At 40.2% G+C, this 14,024-nt stretch overlaps 1 protein-coding gene across 1 annotated transcript in view; it reads left to right on the forward strand.

Annotated features, from left to right (window-relative positions):
* The first annotated feature begins 4,939 nt into the window (after positions 1 to 4,939).
* The window catches only part of fam20ca (FAM20C golgi associated secretory pathway kinase a), a 43,566-nt gene continuing 34,481 nt past the window's right edge, over positions 4,940 to 14,024 (forward strand). Inside the window, exons 1-3 of the mRNA XM_003452872.5 lie at positions 4,940 to 6,375; positions 6,813 to 6,997; positions 10,494 to 10,572. Coding sequence (XP_003452920.1) covers positions 5,825 to 6,375; positions 6,813 to 6,997; positions 10,494 to 10,572 — 815 coding nt within the window. The 5' untranslated portion in view covers positions 4,940 to 5,824. The remainder of the gene's footprint in view (positions 6,376 to 6,812; positions 6,998 to 10,493; positions 10,573 to 14,024) is intronic.

Raw genomic sequence — 14,024 nt, forward strand, 5'->3', positions numbered from 1 at the left:
ACCAGTGGCTGTTGTTACCTTGTCAAGTCTATTTTAGGAAATCTATCCATGTACACCTACCAATTCACACAAAACATATATCCTTTCTATGACTCATTTTCAAGGTCACACGCTTTTGTTTTTCAAATTGAAAATCCCTGAGCTCAGTTTTACCCTGTGAGTCTTTGAGATAAAGAGTTCAACACAGCGGGACCACTGTAGAGCTGCTCATGGCACCAGTGGTCTCATTATTTTAATTCTGCAGCATGCTGTGATTAGCAAAGGGTCCAAATGAAAGATGTAATGTGACCCGTGTGGTAGAGTAATGTTTTATATAGAAATCCTGCACATTAAAACGACCATAACATGAATGCATTCACTGTATTCCATTTGACATTATTTTGCAGTAACTGAAATTGAAAGCATGTAATAAGGTTCAATTTAAGGTCGTGTACTTAGACACAGACACACACAAACACCCTACAACAATTTATTACTGCTAAGTTAGAGCAAAAGAATTTTATTAAAAATGGGTCTGACCAAAAACAAGTTTTACTGAGTTAGTAGGTGGAATTATTTTAGCCTGAAGTACAGACGCCTACCCTCATTAATGGGCCCTTTTCACACAATTTTCCTCATATGTCCCCAAAGAAGACCATTTTCAACCTGTTTTCAGTCAAGTGAATAAATGTGCCATTACTCAGCACCCACCCTCACAATAATTTTCTCTCTTTCCATTTCTGTCAGCAGCGTTCAGATTCCCTCAGCCACGCCTTCCTTTCTTTTATCCTGGCAGCAGTGTTCAGTGACACGCCATTTGTCAAAACAGCACTTTTATTGCTTTTACTTGGTCACATTATTCTCTAATTATAATCTATACTTGTGACATTTGCACAGCCATTTCTCCCTCATCTTGATATTAGCTGTGTAACAAATCATCAGGCTCATATAACTGCCTACCAGGGTTATATGGGACTGAACCTACCTGTCCTTTTATGGATAGCAGTAATAAAAAAGATGTATATTTATATAAATGGATCAGAAATGTGTTTTGCCTTCATCCAGTACTAAAGTTATAAAACCCATGTTGTTAAATAACCAGATTAATTTGATGTTAGTATAGTCTGGAAGCTCAAGTTGAACTTTGGAAAGTCTACTTCCAACCCGAGGAACAGCCGAGCCCTACGGTCAAATATTCAGACACACAGACAGAGAAAAAAAATATATTCATCAGTGGATTCCAATGGACCACACTAGACCAGACTATGCATTGATTTTTTTTTTCCATCTGTTCCCTCCCTCTCCTTCCCTTCCTTCATTTTAAACATAAGGCGATTCATTCTTCAATTCCCAGAGCTAATCAAAATGTTATAAGACCAGCTTCCAGCATGACTGTGGATCCCCATGTAACTGAACTTCTCCATCTTCAGTCACTTTTCCTTCTTTGGGTCAAAGGTTACCATTATTTCCAGAAACAAATTAGATGCAGAGAAACTGCACTGGGAATGATGCCTCAGGACCAAGAAATATTGTATGTGTAACCTGAAAAAACTGCTGCAATATTAGTAGCTTTAGGAATGAATTATTATAACCTTAAAAAATATATAACTATTATAACCTAACACAATAGGCCATGTGAAAACCTGAATAAATTGCTGCTAATTCTTATTATAGGTCATTCAGCTATCTTGCCTTTCCTTCTCATATCTCATGATATTATTGTTGTAGTAAGTATATTACTATCCTTCACTGTGAGTTATTTGAGAAAACTAATGTCACAAAAGCCCGGATGTGCTCGTGAAACTGGATTGTTTTATATAGCAGTACACAGACTATTGTTTGTTGTTGGCCATGACAATAAAATGGTGCAATGCTTTTATAAAATGTTCTAGGTGCATAAAAGAAAAAACCAAAAAAACAAGAGGCACTCGTAGCTGACTGCTACTTACGTCATAATAAGCTGTATCACCTATTACTGAGCTTTTGTGGATATAAATGAGACGCTATTGTTGTGAAAGTAAAATGATAAGATGTTTTCGTAGGTGCTGTAGGTGCGTAAAAGCAAAAGAAAGGGAATATTAGCTTGTTGCTTCATGGTTGCCAGGCAACGTGATGGCATCATGATATATCATGAATAACTGAACTTTTGTGGATACAAATTAGATGTTCATGTAAAAAATGATACTGCGCTTTCATTAGGAGCTAGATATGCATAAATGCTAAAAACAGGTATTTTTAGCACATTGTTAGGCGGTTGCTAGGCAAGATGATAATGTCTGATATAGCTGATACACTGCACATGTAAACCTTCAAGGACCAAAGATGTGCCTGTGTGCAAAGTTTTCAAATTCTGATCATATACAAGGACCAAAAAAGCAAATAAACACACAGCCAAAGGGATTTCCTTTATTACGCTAAGATACTGAACCAATCAGGCATAACATTATGATCACCTGCCTAACGTTGTGTTGGTTCCCCTTGTGCTGCCAAAAGAGCAAAAAAACAACCAGCAATAATTTTATTTGGCAATTTAAGCTAAAGTCTTTTGGATCGGACCACAAGAGTCAGCCTTCGCTACCCACATGCATCCATGAGCCTTGGCCCGCCCATGAACCCATCCATAGTTCCTTCCTTGGACCACTTTTGATACATGCTGACCACTGCAGATTGGGGAACATCCCACAAGGTCTGCCGTTTTAGAGATGCTCTGACTGAGTTGTCTAGCCATCACATCTTAGCCCCTTAATCATACATATCTATACGCTTCCCCATTTTTCCTGCTTCTAACACATCAACTTTGATGACGAAAATGTTCACTTGCCCCTTATTATATCCCACCCAATAAGAGGTGGAACAATGAAGAGATAATTAGTGTTATTTACTTCACCTGCCAGTGGTCATAATGTTATGGCCAATTAGTGTATAACACATCAGTGTGCATCAATTACTGTTTCTTCAAAAAAAGGTGGACATTTTATCTTTTTAATTAGTTTCTTGATATTATAATTCCACATAATGTCAGGTTTTAAAACGGCTTGCAATTTGAATATCTTCCTAATTTCAGTGGATTCTTATCATGTGTGCACGTGCCAATTTGTTTTGTTTGGAGCATGAGATGAACTGGGACAGCAGGCCTGCTTTAGGGGAACAATTTGTTTGCTTGTTAGCTTTAAGATCTTGTTTTATTTAGATGCACAAATCTGGCAGTGGCATGAACTCCAGCTCAGTGCCTCTGGGAAGAGGGGCACACGCCAAATGAAGCTCTTCCAATTGAGCCCGCTTGGTGAGCCTTCTACACCATTCAAGCACAAGCCAAAGAAATATGTTTAATTTGTTCAATTTATTACTTTGTGTATTTTTTACTGCTAAGGACTTTGCTTTTTGCTTTTTTAAAATCATATAGCAAGGTTAAATAGAACATATTTCCCTTTTTTTCTGTCAGTCAAAAAGTACAGATTTTACAACTTGAACTCAATAGCACCTTCAAAGTTGGGGAGAAAGTCTAGTCCCAGATATAAGTCCCAGTTGCAGAAATTGCAGTAAATCTTATGTCCCTGTGAAATTATAAATAAAATATGTTTCACTAAATAGAAAAAAAAATCACCTCTGAGAAGACCAGCTGGTGTGTTTTCACTGCACAATTTCCACAGCTGTGAGTTTTTATTTCTGGACAATAAATAACCAAAACCTTTTTGAACATAACAAATTAATCAGGGGATGAAAATTGCTACTCTCTAAAATAGAATTTAAGGGAACATAATGGAATAAGAACAGGCTTGGTTAATCCTTTAACATCACAACTCAAAATTACCCCATTACAAGTCAGAATGACATTTACATTGGTCATCAAGGAAGGATCTGTGAGTGAGCCAGCAGGGATCTTCCACTGATCTGTATGGAGCCTGTGATGAACCAAGTGGAAATTTAGGTTAATTTCCTTTCGATTCATGATTCGTGTGGCTTGCATGTACCTAAATGTGCATAAAAATAGATTTCTGGTAATCAAACAAACAATGCATGTAATTTGAAAGCCTAAAATGTCTGCAGCTATGTGCAGCGATTATTTATTTCTTGTGATTTTATGGGTTTTATATATAGTATAATTTACAAATCCTGACAAACAAGCTATTACTTGCTACTTGCTGTTTGCTTCAAAAGCAACATGCTGTCAAAGACTCCAAATGTCCAAGTGCATTTAAAAAGAAATAAACAAGATGGTAGCTTGATAAATATGCTGACACATCTGGGCATTATGTGACTTTTCTTTTATTATGTGAGAAGTACATTTCTAGCAGATTTGAATCAGAATTTCGAGGAAGCAATTTGGGTTGGATTTTTTTTTTCCCTCTGATGCCCGTAACCAAAAACAGAGTTACAGTAAATGATGACTTTATGCTCACGCTTCAATTAAGGTTTCCATGGACACCGCTCCAGCTCCATATTACCCTATGACTCTTGGATGTCAAAGCAGGAATTTACAAGCACCTTTTCTTGACTGTAACAATGCCACTGCAAGACTTCTGAACTAAATGACAATTTTCCATATTTCTATAAATTTTATTAGAAATAACAAGGACTCACCCACTACCACCTCAACAATAACAACAATAATAGTAATGGCTAATTCACAATTAAAATTACTTTCTTGTATTCCTTCAGTTCGAATAATGTTTATCTAAAACACTCATTCCTTCATGCCTCTATTGAATGTCCCAGTTTAAAATACCCAATTCCTTATTTTGATAATGATCCAAAAGGACACATCAAGCACATGCAGTAGGAATACATACCCATTGCCCTCCGTGTGATATAGGCTACAATCTAGGAAGCACAATGTTTCAGGTAGTTCCAACGCCCTCTGGCTGTTTGCGGGAGACTTGCAGCCTTACAGGGTTTCAGCATACAGCTTTTAATCCCCGAAGCTCGCCTTTCATGTCACTAGTGCTACTTGTATGTGCAGACGCAGCCAATCTCTTCCTCATGACGCCACCGAGGTTGGGCTCAGAGGGCTTCGATCATAATATTTAACACACCCACCCTGGATGGACACTTGGAAGGAAGACAAGGCAGTGCTGAGAGGAGAAATCACAACCAGGATCCCACACACCTGCCGGCCAGCCTGCCAAGCCAGTCTCTGATTTGACTTCAGCGACGTTTGCAGACAGCAGCAGCTTTGTGAAGAAGCGGGGCAGCATCCAGGCATCTTGCAGCGGATCACCTGTTATTTTGGGGGGTTTTTGTTTTTGTTTTTTATTATTATTGTTATTATTATTCCTCTTTCTGCTTATAAATTAATCGTAAATGTTAGGAAACGTGTGCTTTTGTGGACTGCGTTATATCAGTGTCATGCTGTTACTTTCCTCTGAAGACAGTTATGACGCGGTTGACATCTCACTCCGTGCTGGCAGCGACACAGGGAAGCAGATTTGAAGAAGACTATTGATGCTTTTAGCAGGACCCCACTCCCTTCTCTTAGCCTAGGATACATCTTCGGTGAGATTTATTTAGTCACTCGTCCTCCTGACACTATAGGCTATCCTGCTCAACAAGGCGATGAATGAAGAGCACTTCCTGAGCCAGCAAAGTGTCCGGGTTTTCACAATGTGTTGGTCTTTCCACCTGTCTCGGAATTAATCGTCGGGACTGTTTTAAATATTAAACACCGCACATAAAATGGGCTTTTTAAACATAGGCTGACGCTCATTATGTGTGGAGCGATCATAGAGAATTCCCAAAGTAACATCGTTGTCTCGTCCTCAGAAAACAGTGTTAGACACTAATGTCGGTGCTGTAGCTAAGGTGCGCTTAAAGCTTGCTATAAAATATATATTTATAGAGGCAAAACATGATCTTGTTTCGCAAATTCAGAGTCCTGATACTTATGGTGTTTTTGGTTGCGTGCACCATGCACATCATGATAGACTTGTTACCAAAACTAGAGAAGCGGGCGACGGGAGCGGAGAGCGGGGACGGCGGCTGCCAGTGCGCACACCACACGGGCGGGGAGTCGCAGGGCTGGGGGAAGCAGCGCGCCAGGACGGCGGCTGAAGCCGGCTGGCCTAATAAGCACACGCTGAGAATCCTGCAGGATTTCAGCAACGAGCCGAGCTCCAACCTCACATCGCATTCCCTGGAAAAGATCACCACCGCCGGGGACAGGGCGGACTCTTTCCGGCGGATGAAAACGTCGGCGGGGAAGGCAGATGACCACAAGCCGCTGATGGGAGACGCAAGCGGGGGTCGGACCGTCCCTTCCCGAGCTGTCTCACGACTTTCTCGCCTGTTTGAGCATCCTCTATACAAGGTTGAGCTTCCGCCTCTCACGGACGATGACACTTTGTTTAACGTCAACAACGACATCAGGTTTTATCCCAGAGCAACAGGGAACCAGGGATGGTAAGCCAACGAGATTTAAATTAAACTTGTGTGATTTAAACGGGACCACGAACAGCTAGAGTGCTCTGACTTCAACATGTTTGCTCTATAAAGAAGTCATTTTGTCACCCAGGTCTTTTGCCTTTATATAACATTTAAAATGACTCCTGTTCTATTCTATGCTGTCCATTCAGACCAACAAATCTATTTTATTTCCTTATCAGTCTTCACTTCTCTCTCTATCTATTTTCTTTGTTTGAGCACCCAACTTGGCCTCTGCTTTCCATCATGCTGGATTTTGTTTTCTTTTCATTGTCTTGGATTATCCATAGCCAGCCAGGCAGCATTTTTCTTTTTTGTTGTTTTTTTAAACCATCTGTTATAAGCTTGTATTGTTCTTTGTCGACTCCTTCACCATCACTTATACCTTCCCACTCTTCTCCTCACTTGCTTGTCAGGCACAATGAGGACGGAAACGAAGACGAAGAGGAGTTCTCTCCAACTGAAGAGGTGACGGCAGAATCCTACCCCAACTGGCTGCGATTCCACATTGGGATCAACCGCTATGAGCTCTACTCCAGACACAGCCCTGTGCTGGATGCCCTGCTGAAGGACCTGGTCACACAAAGGATCACCAGCGTAGGTGAGTCAGTCAGCTATGCTGAAAAGGTGTATGTGTGGGTGTGTGAAGTTGAGGATTTGATGGGGTCTGCAGTTAAACTCTTTTATCTGGTCTGTGTTGATCAATTTCTAACTATTAGATTCTGGCCTGTCATTTTGGCCTACAGCAGCAATGTCCCAACTAACTTAAAGCAATGTCCAAACTAACTTCCCTAATTATACTCAAAGTTCAATATTATACTAATGTGTGAAAAATGCAACTTGAGAAGGCTTTTTCACCTTGGCATGAACAAAAGAAATAACTTTGGCATAAATCTGAAAACTGTAAAAAGTGGAGTGCCTCTGGACCTGCTTGTTTTTGTAATGACTGCTAAATTATTTGAAGTGTAACAATTATATAATCAGGATTTTTGATAGAAATTCATTCAACACTCTTACACCAGAAGGACAGTGTTTTATTCAAATTCCCTTTTGTTTTTTGTTCCATTCAATCACAGTATTTCACTGAGATCTGCATTGTGTCACTAAAAGTTAAAGTGGAGTGCCAGGAATTTTTTATCTGGGGAAAAATAATAAATAAAAAGTTGTAGTATTTTTTATCTTAAATCAGACCAGCTTAATAACTGGGAAAAACTGGAAGAAACATTTGAGGAGAACTTCCTCCCCATCAACTCTGAATGTCACAACATTGTTTTCATTTCTAAACACCCATTACTCTCTTTTGGAAATGCTTTTCTTTTAAAGCGGGTTATAAATGAGCGCAACAGTAAGAGCTGCTAAAAAAATAGTTTTCTTTTTTTGTAATGAGATCAGATGTTATAAGGCAGATGTGCATTACATTGTTACCACTGTGGCCAAACTTCCTTTGAGTAGATGTGAGTAATAATCATGACCACAATCCCAAACTGAGACCGTTTGTTCCCTTTAGGATGAAAATTTTTTTCAAGGTGTTTCTGATGTTTTTGTTGTTGTTTTTTTGGGGAATGTTGGTTACTTATGCCTATTTAGCCTCCAGTACTTGTTGTATTTGTCTGGTGTCTCAATATTACTACGTCCTCGTTCTCTCACAGAAAACTCAGAATTGCTCGCTCTACACATCTCCTTCACTTTAGCACTCTCTCTGCCTTTAACCATTTTTTTCTGTTTTTCAACAAAAAACAGTATAATTGCTAACGGCCAGACATACCTACAAAGATACTGTCTGTCTACAGCAAAGCAGTGCTGCATGTCTGTGTGGCTTTATGTGTGTTAATATGTCTGTGTGTGTGTGTGTGTTAGCGTGCACGCCCTGGAGGCATGCATTAAAGCATTCGTGCCCCATAATTAGCACAAACACTTAGCTGTCTCAACAAAATGACAAATCAGACACAGCATTAGAAAGTTTTCTTCATCAGCATTTTCTCCCCACTAGCCCCCCCCCTATTTTTCTTCCCTCCTTTGTCTGTCTCTCTGTTGGGGCAGGCTGTGGCCTTTTGTTCAGTCTTCAGCTGCACTCATAAATCATACGCACAGTAACATGAGGTGATACAGGTGAGAGCAAGATGGATTTATCATTGCCGCATGAGAGGGGGAATCTCAGAGCGTTGGGCGAGGCCTGGAGCATATCTGAAAGACCTGCGAGCAGGAAGGTGTAGAGAATAAGACAGGGACATCGATTCATTTGTGGTCTCCTGGAGAAACAGAGCAAGATAGATGGTTAGATCAACACAAATACATACTCTCGGGCACAGCTACCGAGACAGATGGGAGAATCTTAAGAATGTTTTGTTGTGGGTTTGTTGCTGTTCAAGTCATGTGTGATTGCATGTCAGTGCAGAGACAATCCAGTGAAACAATCAGCCAAGCTTTAGCGGGATTTTTCACAGGGGATTACCTTTTTCTAGTTTTCGATTAGAAGGTGGATTTTTATGAAGGCCTGCGCTGCGCGATGAATTCAAGAATTGTGGCTTATGTGTTCAAGGTCATGGCATTAAATCATAGTTCAGTCATTTGCAATCTCTTAAAGGTTTTAGATTCGTTGTATAGCTGCACCAAGTTTGAGGATTACTCTAGGGTGCTATTCACTTGACCTGGCTCCAGCAAATCTGTCATATGTGAAGGCCAAATGCTCTCAGTGTATTTTTTTTTAGCTTTGCTTTCATTCAGCATTCATCCTCTGTCATAAAGAAAAGGCACTGACCTGAGGTTATGTAGGTTGTACTGTTGTGTGCAACAGTGTATGTAAAAATCCAAAAGCTTTTGAAAATGAGTCACGGTAAATGGGGAGGCTTGCCAGCACTGAGTATGATGAATTCAGACAGACAGAGCATAACAGAGAGAATGTGAATACAAGGATGACATATCCAACTAAAAAGAGAGGGAAAAAAGCAGAGGAACACACCGTGAGAGCTCTGAGAGAAACAACAAGAGAGTCAATGAAGACAAAAGACAGCTCGGTGCAGGGGGTAGAGTGCAGTCAGCTACTCAGCCAGCAATCCAGTCAGTAAGTGGGTCCACTACAGGGGGCTTATGCGGATATTGGGGTTAGGCAGAAGTGCTGTGTTGTGTAATATGATCAAGTTAATGCGCTGTAATAAATGGGCAAATACCCGAAAGCTTGTCCATTGTGACAGAAACACAAAGCAGTTGGACAGGCCTGGCGGTCTCTTTGTTTGAGTCGAAGGAAAGCAGGAATCTCACAGTGAGCCTCCATCACCCTCTGGGAGACACCATGGACATGACTGATAGTCAGTGACATATGCCCTGGCTCATCTCCCTGAGTACAGGAGGTTAATTTGTGGGAATGAAAAGGGAAGTTGCTGCAGTGAATCCAGTGTGCACAAGAAACTTGCTGACAATGTGTTCAATTCATGAAGGCTTACAGACAAACATCTGGTGAGACTCATGTTTCTTATATTATGTAGCTTGTAGCTAAACACACATGGATGGAAGTCTACATTTAGGTCACTTTATTGGACAAACAGACAGATAGTGAGGGGTCGATTGATATGGAACAACAGGTTCAGGCATCCTGAAGTCAAACCATAATAATGTGGTATGTGCCTAAACTATTCTCAGCAATGTGCTCCTGTTGAAGCAGCATATGTGACATTTATGTACTAAAATTGAGGGGGCTTCTTTTCCTCAATCACTGATATTTTGTCATTCTCAGAGCACCATGTTCTTCTAACGTTGCATGCATGCTGCGAGAACACACAGTCACTCTTTTTCATTCAGATAAATTGTCCGTTTCATGTTCAACCCTCAGATGCTCTTCATGCCACTTTTTGCGCTCGGTCACACAGGCTCCTGACTGGCACGATTGCATTTACAGAGTCTAGGAAATTGGCCGGCAGATATGATAGCTCTATTATGCATTCATGCAAAATTACATTTTTCCATAATGGCAAATAACAAAACAGCTGTGCGTGTTTTTTTGTGTTTTTTTAAAGTGCATCCATGTATTTGTGCATGTATGCTTATGCCTCAGACAGTTTAGTTTAGATGCTGCTCTAACAGCTCATTTTGTTTCCTCCCAGCCATGAAATCTGGAGGCACCCAGCTGAAGCTGATCATGACTTTCCAGAACTATGGACAAGCGCTGTTCAAGCCTATGAAGTAAGTAACACAGGAAGTGACTGCATGAAAACACAGGTAAACTACATTAGGGGTAACAATTGTTCCTGGAACTTTCTTATTAAACATCTAAATGCAGATTATACTTTTATACAAGTTTTTCTATAAAAAGTCTGTTTGATACACTCAGTTTGATTTACCAGTTGCATATGTTTTAAAGAGGGCAAACAAAGTCTCAGATGAATAAGTGCCAAGCACTGTCATCGCATCTCGCTGCGTGTTCACCTACACATCTCCCTCCTCCCTCATTTTTTTGCGATCTTCTCCTGATGGGGAATTGTCTGTCTTCTTTTTTAATTAACATCAACAGGCTTATGTGTTAATTAAAATGAGCATTGAGCCATGGTGAAGGCGTCTTTGGGGAGGCATACATACTGGCAAAGACACATTGCGTTTGAAAAAGAAATACCCCCACCCCCCTCCCTCAGCTGTCTGAGTTTTGCCCAATGAATTCCCATGGTGACATGGATAAACAGCGTCCAGGCCAACTGGGCTACGATCAGAAGTAATTGCTCACGAGCCAGGTTTGATTGCTATGAAACGCTGAATTGTTTTCTACATGAGAGCCTCAGTGGAGAGTATTAGATTTTGAGAGAGAGAGAGAGACAGAGAGACAGAGGGAGGAAGGGAGAGAGGTAAAGCTTTACAAGTTCATATTGTCATAACTCAACAAATCGTACGGGTGTAGATCGGGATAGTTCTTTATTTCAGTTGTACCAAGCCCTTTACCACATAAGCCAAAGTCACATAAATAAGAGGAACAGTGAAGGATTAGGATAGCAGACATGTGAATGCAGTGCTAGCTTGACAATGAACTGTGAAAAGTTTGGAACTGTTTTCTTGGACTGATTTATGGTGAGAGAGCCTGCAACATGTTTTCAAAGTTTATTCAGCGAGTGCAGGTGTTCAAACTCTTCATTTGTCTTCTTTTTACATTAGGGTAGTGGCACTCTGTGTGCTCAAACAATTCGTCATTGTGTCCCAGCTTGCCAAATTATTTCAAGGTCAATTAGTGGGTGAACTTTAGAACATGTGGCACTGTTTGCAAAATTAGCCTCAGAGAATATGTGGTTCAAAGCACAGCGGTCTGAGTATGTATTTTAAACACAGCAGGAGCCAACACCCAGCAGGCATCATCTAGTCATAGTCAAGTAAACTAAGTTCAGTGATTACCCTGGGTTTCTATGTGTCTGGCTGGGTAAATCTGATATTACTGGTCTAATCATTCAGGGGCTGCTGCTAGGCAATACGGGTGCTTGCATGGGTAGTATCTAAGTTTAATGAAGTAATAAGTCAAAGGAAAGGGGAAGCTTAAATATTGTCAGCAGGGATTTGAAATGTAACTCCATCCACCAAACTTTAAAATGCTAAAGAATCTGTGATTTCTTAAAGTAGATAAGTAAAGCAGTCAGTTGCCATCAGAAACAGTTTTCACAGTAAATAAATGTCAGTTTCGGAATCACATGCTACCGATTCCCACGGCTCCTTATTTAGCCTGTCATATTTTTTATTCAAGCCTCTTGCTTTGACTGTCACAAACTGTCTCAACTGTTTACAGATGTTATACAAAATTCCACAGAGCGGAAATACAAAAATATCAGTGCTTACTGAGAGTCGTAATGTAGAAACATAACCTTTGTCTCTGCTTTTGTTCAAGCACGTTGTGGCATTTTGTTGTTTCTGTCAGTGCACTGATGTGTCCCACTTTTATTTTAGGAACCGGTGCATTCTGGGTACAGTAGTTCAGTGCTTTCTTGTGTTGACTTGTTTTTCTTCACCTGTCCCTTTGTGCAGCATCAAGTGGTGCATCAGAGAGACTTTGATGTTTCAGGCGTCCTTTGAGCCAAATGCAAATTTCTACACTGCCATAGGCCAGGAGCTTGCACAAGCTGACAGCTTGCCAGACACCTCCACAAGATTTTTTTTTCCTGTGCAGAAAATTTGTTAGAGTTTTTTTTTTTAATCTGTCTAACTGACTTTATAATTATGTTTGGTGATTTAAAGTATGATCCCAGATTGGAGTAGAAGGTGCTAATTTAGTCTTCAAACTACAATTTGTTTTTCCCCACAGAAAGATATCATTACTTTTCCCTTCCAAGAATCTTTGACAAATGTGTGTAATATCCTGCATTACCAAGCATGTACAGATGTCTTTGGTTTGGGTTGTTGTAAATCATATCTAGAGCCAAACGGATATTTAAGGCCGGAGTTTTAAGGCCGATATTGATATCAGCATTGGGTGATTCCAACACATCGGGAAATATTTTATTCTTTAAACATAAACAGATTTTTGTAACATTTGTTATGTGTATTTATTTATTTACTTGTTTACACTCTGCTTGACTCTGCTGAGCTGGTTATTGTGGTTATACAGTAGCATACCAGGCAAGTTGCAGAGTGCCCCCTGGTGGACAAACTCTGCAACGTCAGCACTAATAACGTGGTTGAATGGTGTTTCTGCCAACTCATCTTTACTTTTTAAATTTTCATTTATCAGTCATTTTAAATGCCGATACCAATAGATCGACAAATATGGGTTGATAATGTTGGCTCACGTAGTCTTTTATCATATTCAAGATGTACTTGTCTCCAAACGGACATGTCTCCAAATAATTATGAAACGTATGAGTCAAAAAGAGTCAAATTTTGGTGGTGTAAATTTGTGGCCATCTTTCCTGTAGCCACTGAAAAATGATAGAGAATGACTAAAGAAACTAAAGTTAGGAATATAAGATGGTTGTCAGAATGTTCTAAGACTGTTATGGAAATAGGGGAAACTGGCTTGTGAAAAGACAGAGTACCGACAATGGAAGACAAATGAGTAGTTGTGGTAATCCAGAGGGTTGGGGTGAATTTGTACTGCCAACCTGTCAAAGAACTGGGTCTTCCAGCTGGAGCCATGTTTACAGGCTGAGAGAAAATACTCCATGCCAAACCTCCATGTCTGTCTGGTTTATGTCCCTGGTGCCTATCCTTCCTATTCCCTGTCAAGATCCCGGTTACAGTGTGTATACAGAGCTATAATGTTCATGTAATGCTAAATAGATTTGTCAAATGGAGGTTTGAAAGTTTGAGAGAGGAGGTAAAAGCCTCTGATATGCAAAGAAAGAATTGATTTCTCCTTCACATCCTATCTGACAGCTCTGTTTCCACTCCCTCCCTTTGATGTTGTTGATAGTCTCACATTTCAGAATGGTTTCAGAATTGCAAGAAAGATACTGATTACCTTTGATAATGTACAAACCTCAGTCCTGTTGAGAGCTGTTTTATGAAGGCATAAGTTTCACTACATGTCAACACATGTGCTACAAGATACTGTATATAGGACAGGCATTCAGCAACCACGGGGAATCTGAATATGTCCTCATCTCCATGAACTGAATCAAATTTGACAAGCTTTGGCTCTTAGCGTTAGTAAAGCCAACATGGTTGGC

Source organism: Oreochromis niloticus, linkage group LG4 (genome assembly GCF_001858045.2).
Source record: "Oreochromis niloticus isolate F11D_XX linkage group LG4, O_niloticus_UMD_NMBU, whole genome shotgun sequence".
Classification (NCBI taxonomy): domain Eukaryota; kingdom Metazoa; phylum Chordata; class Actinopteri; order Cichliformes; family Cichlidae; genus Oreochromis; species Oreochromis niloticus.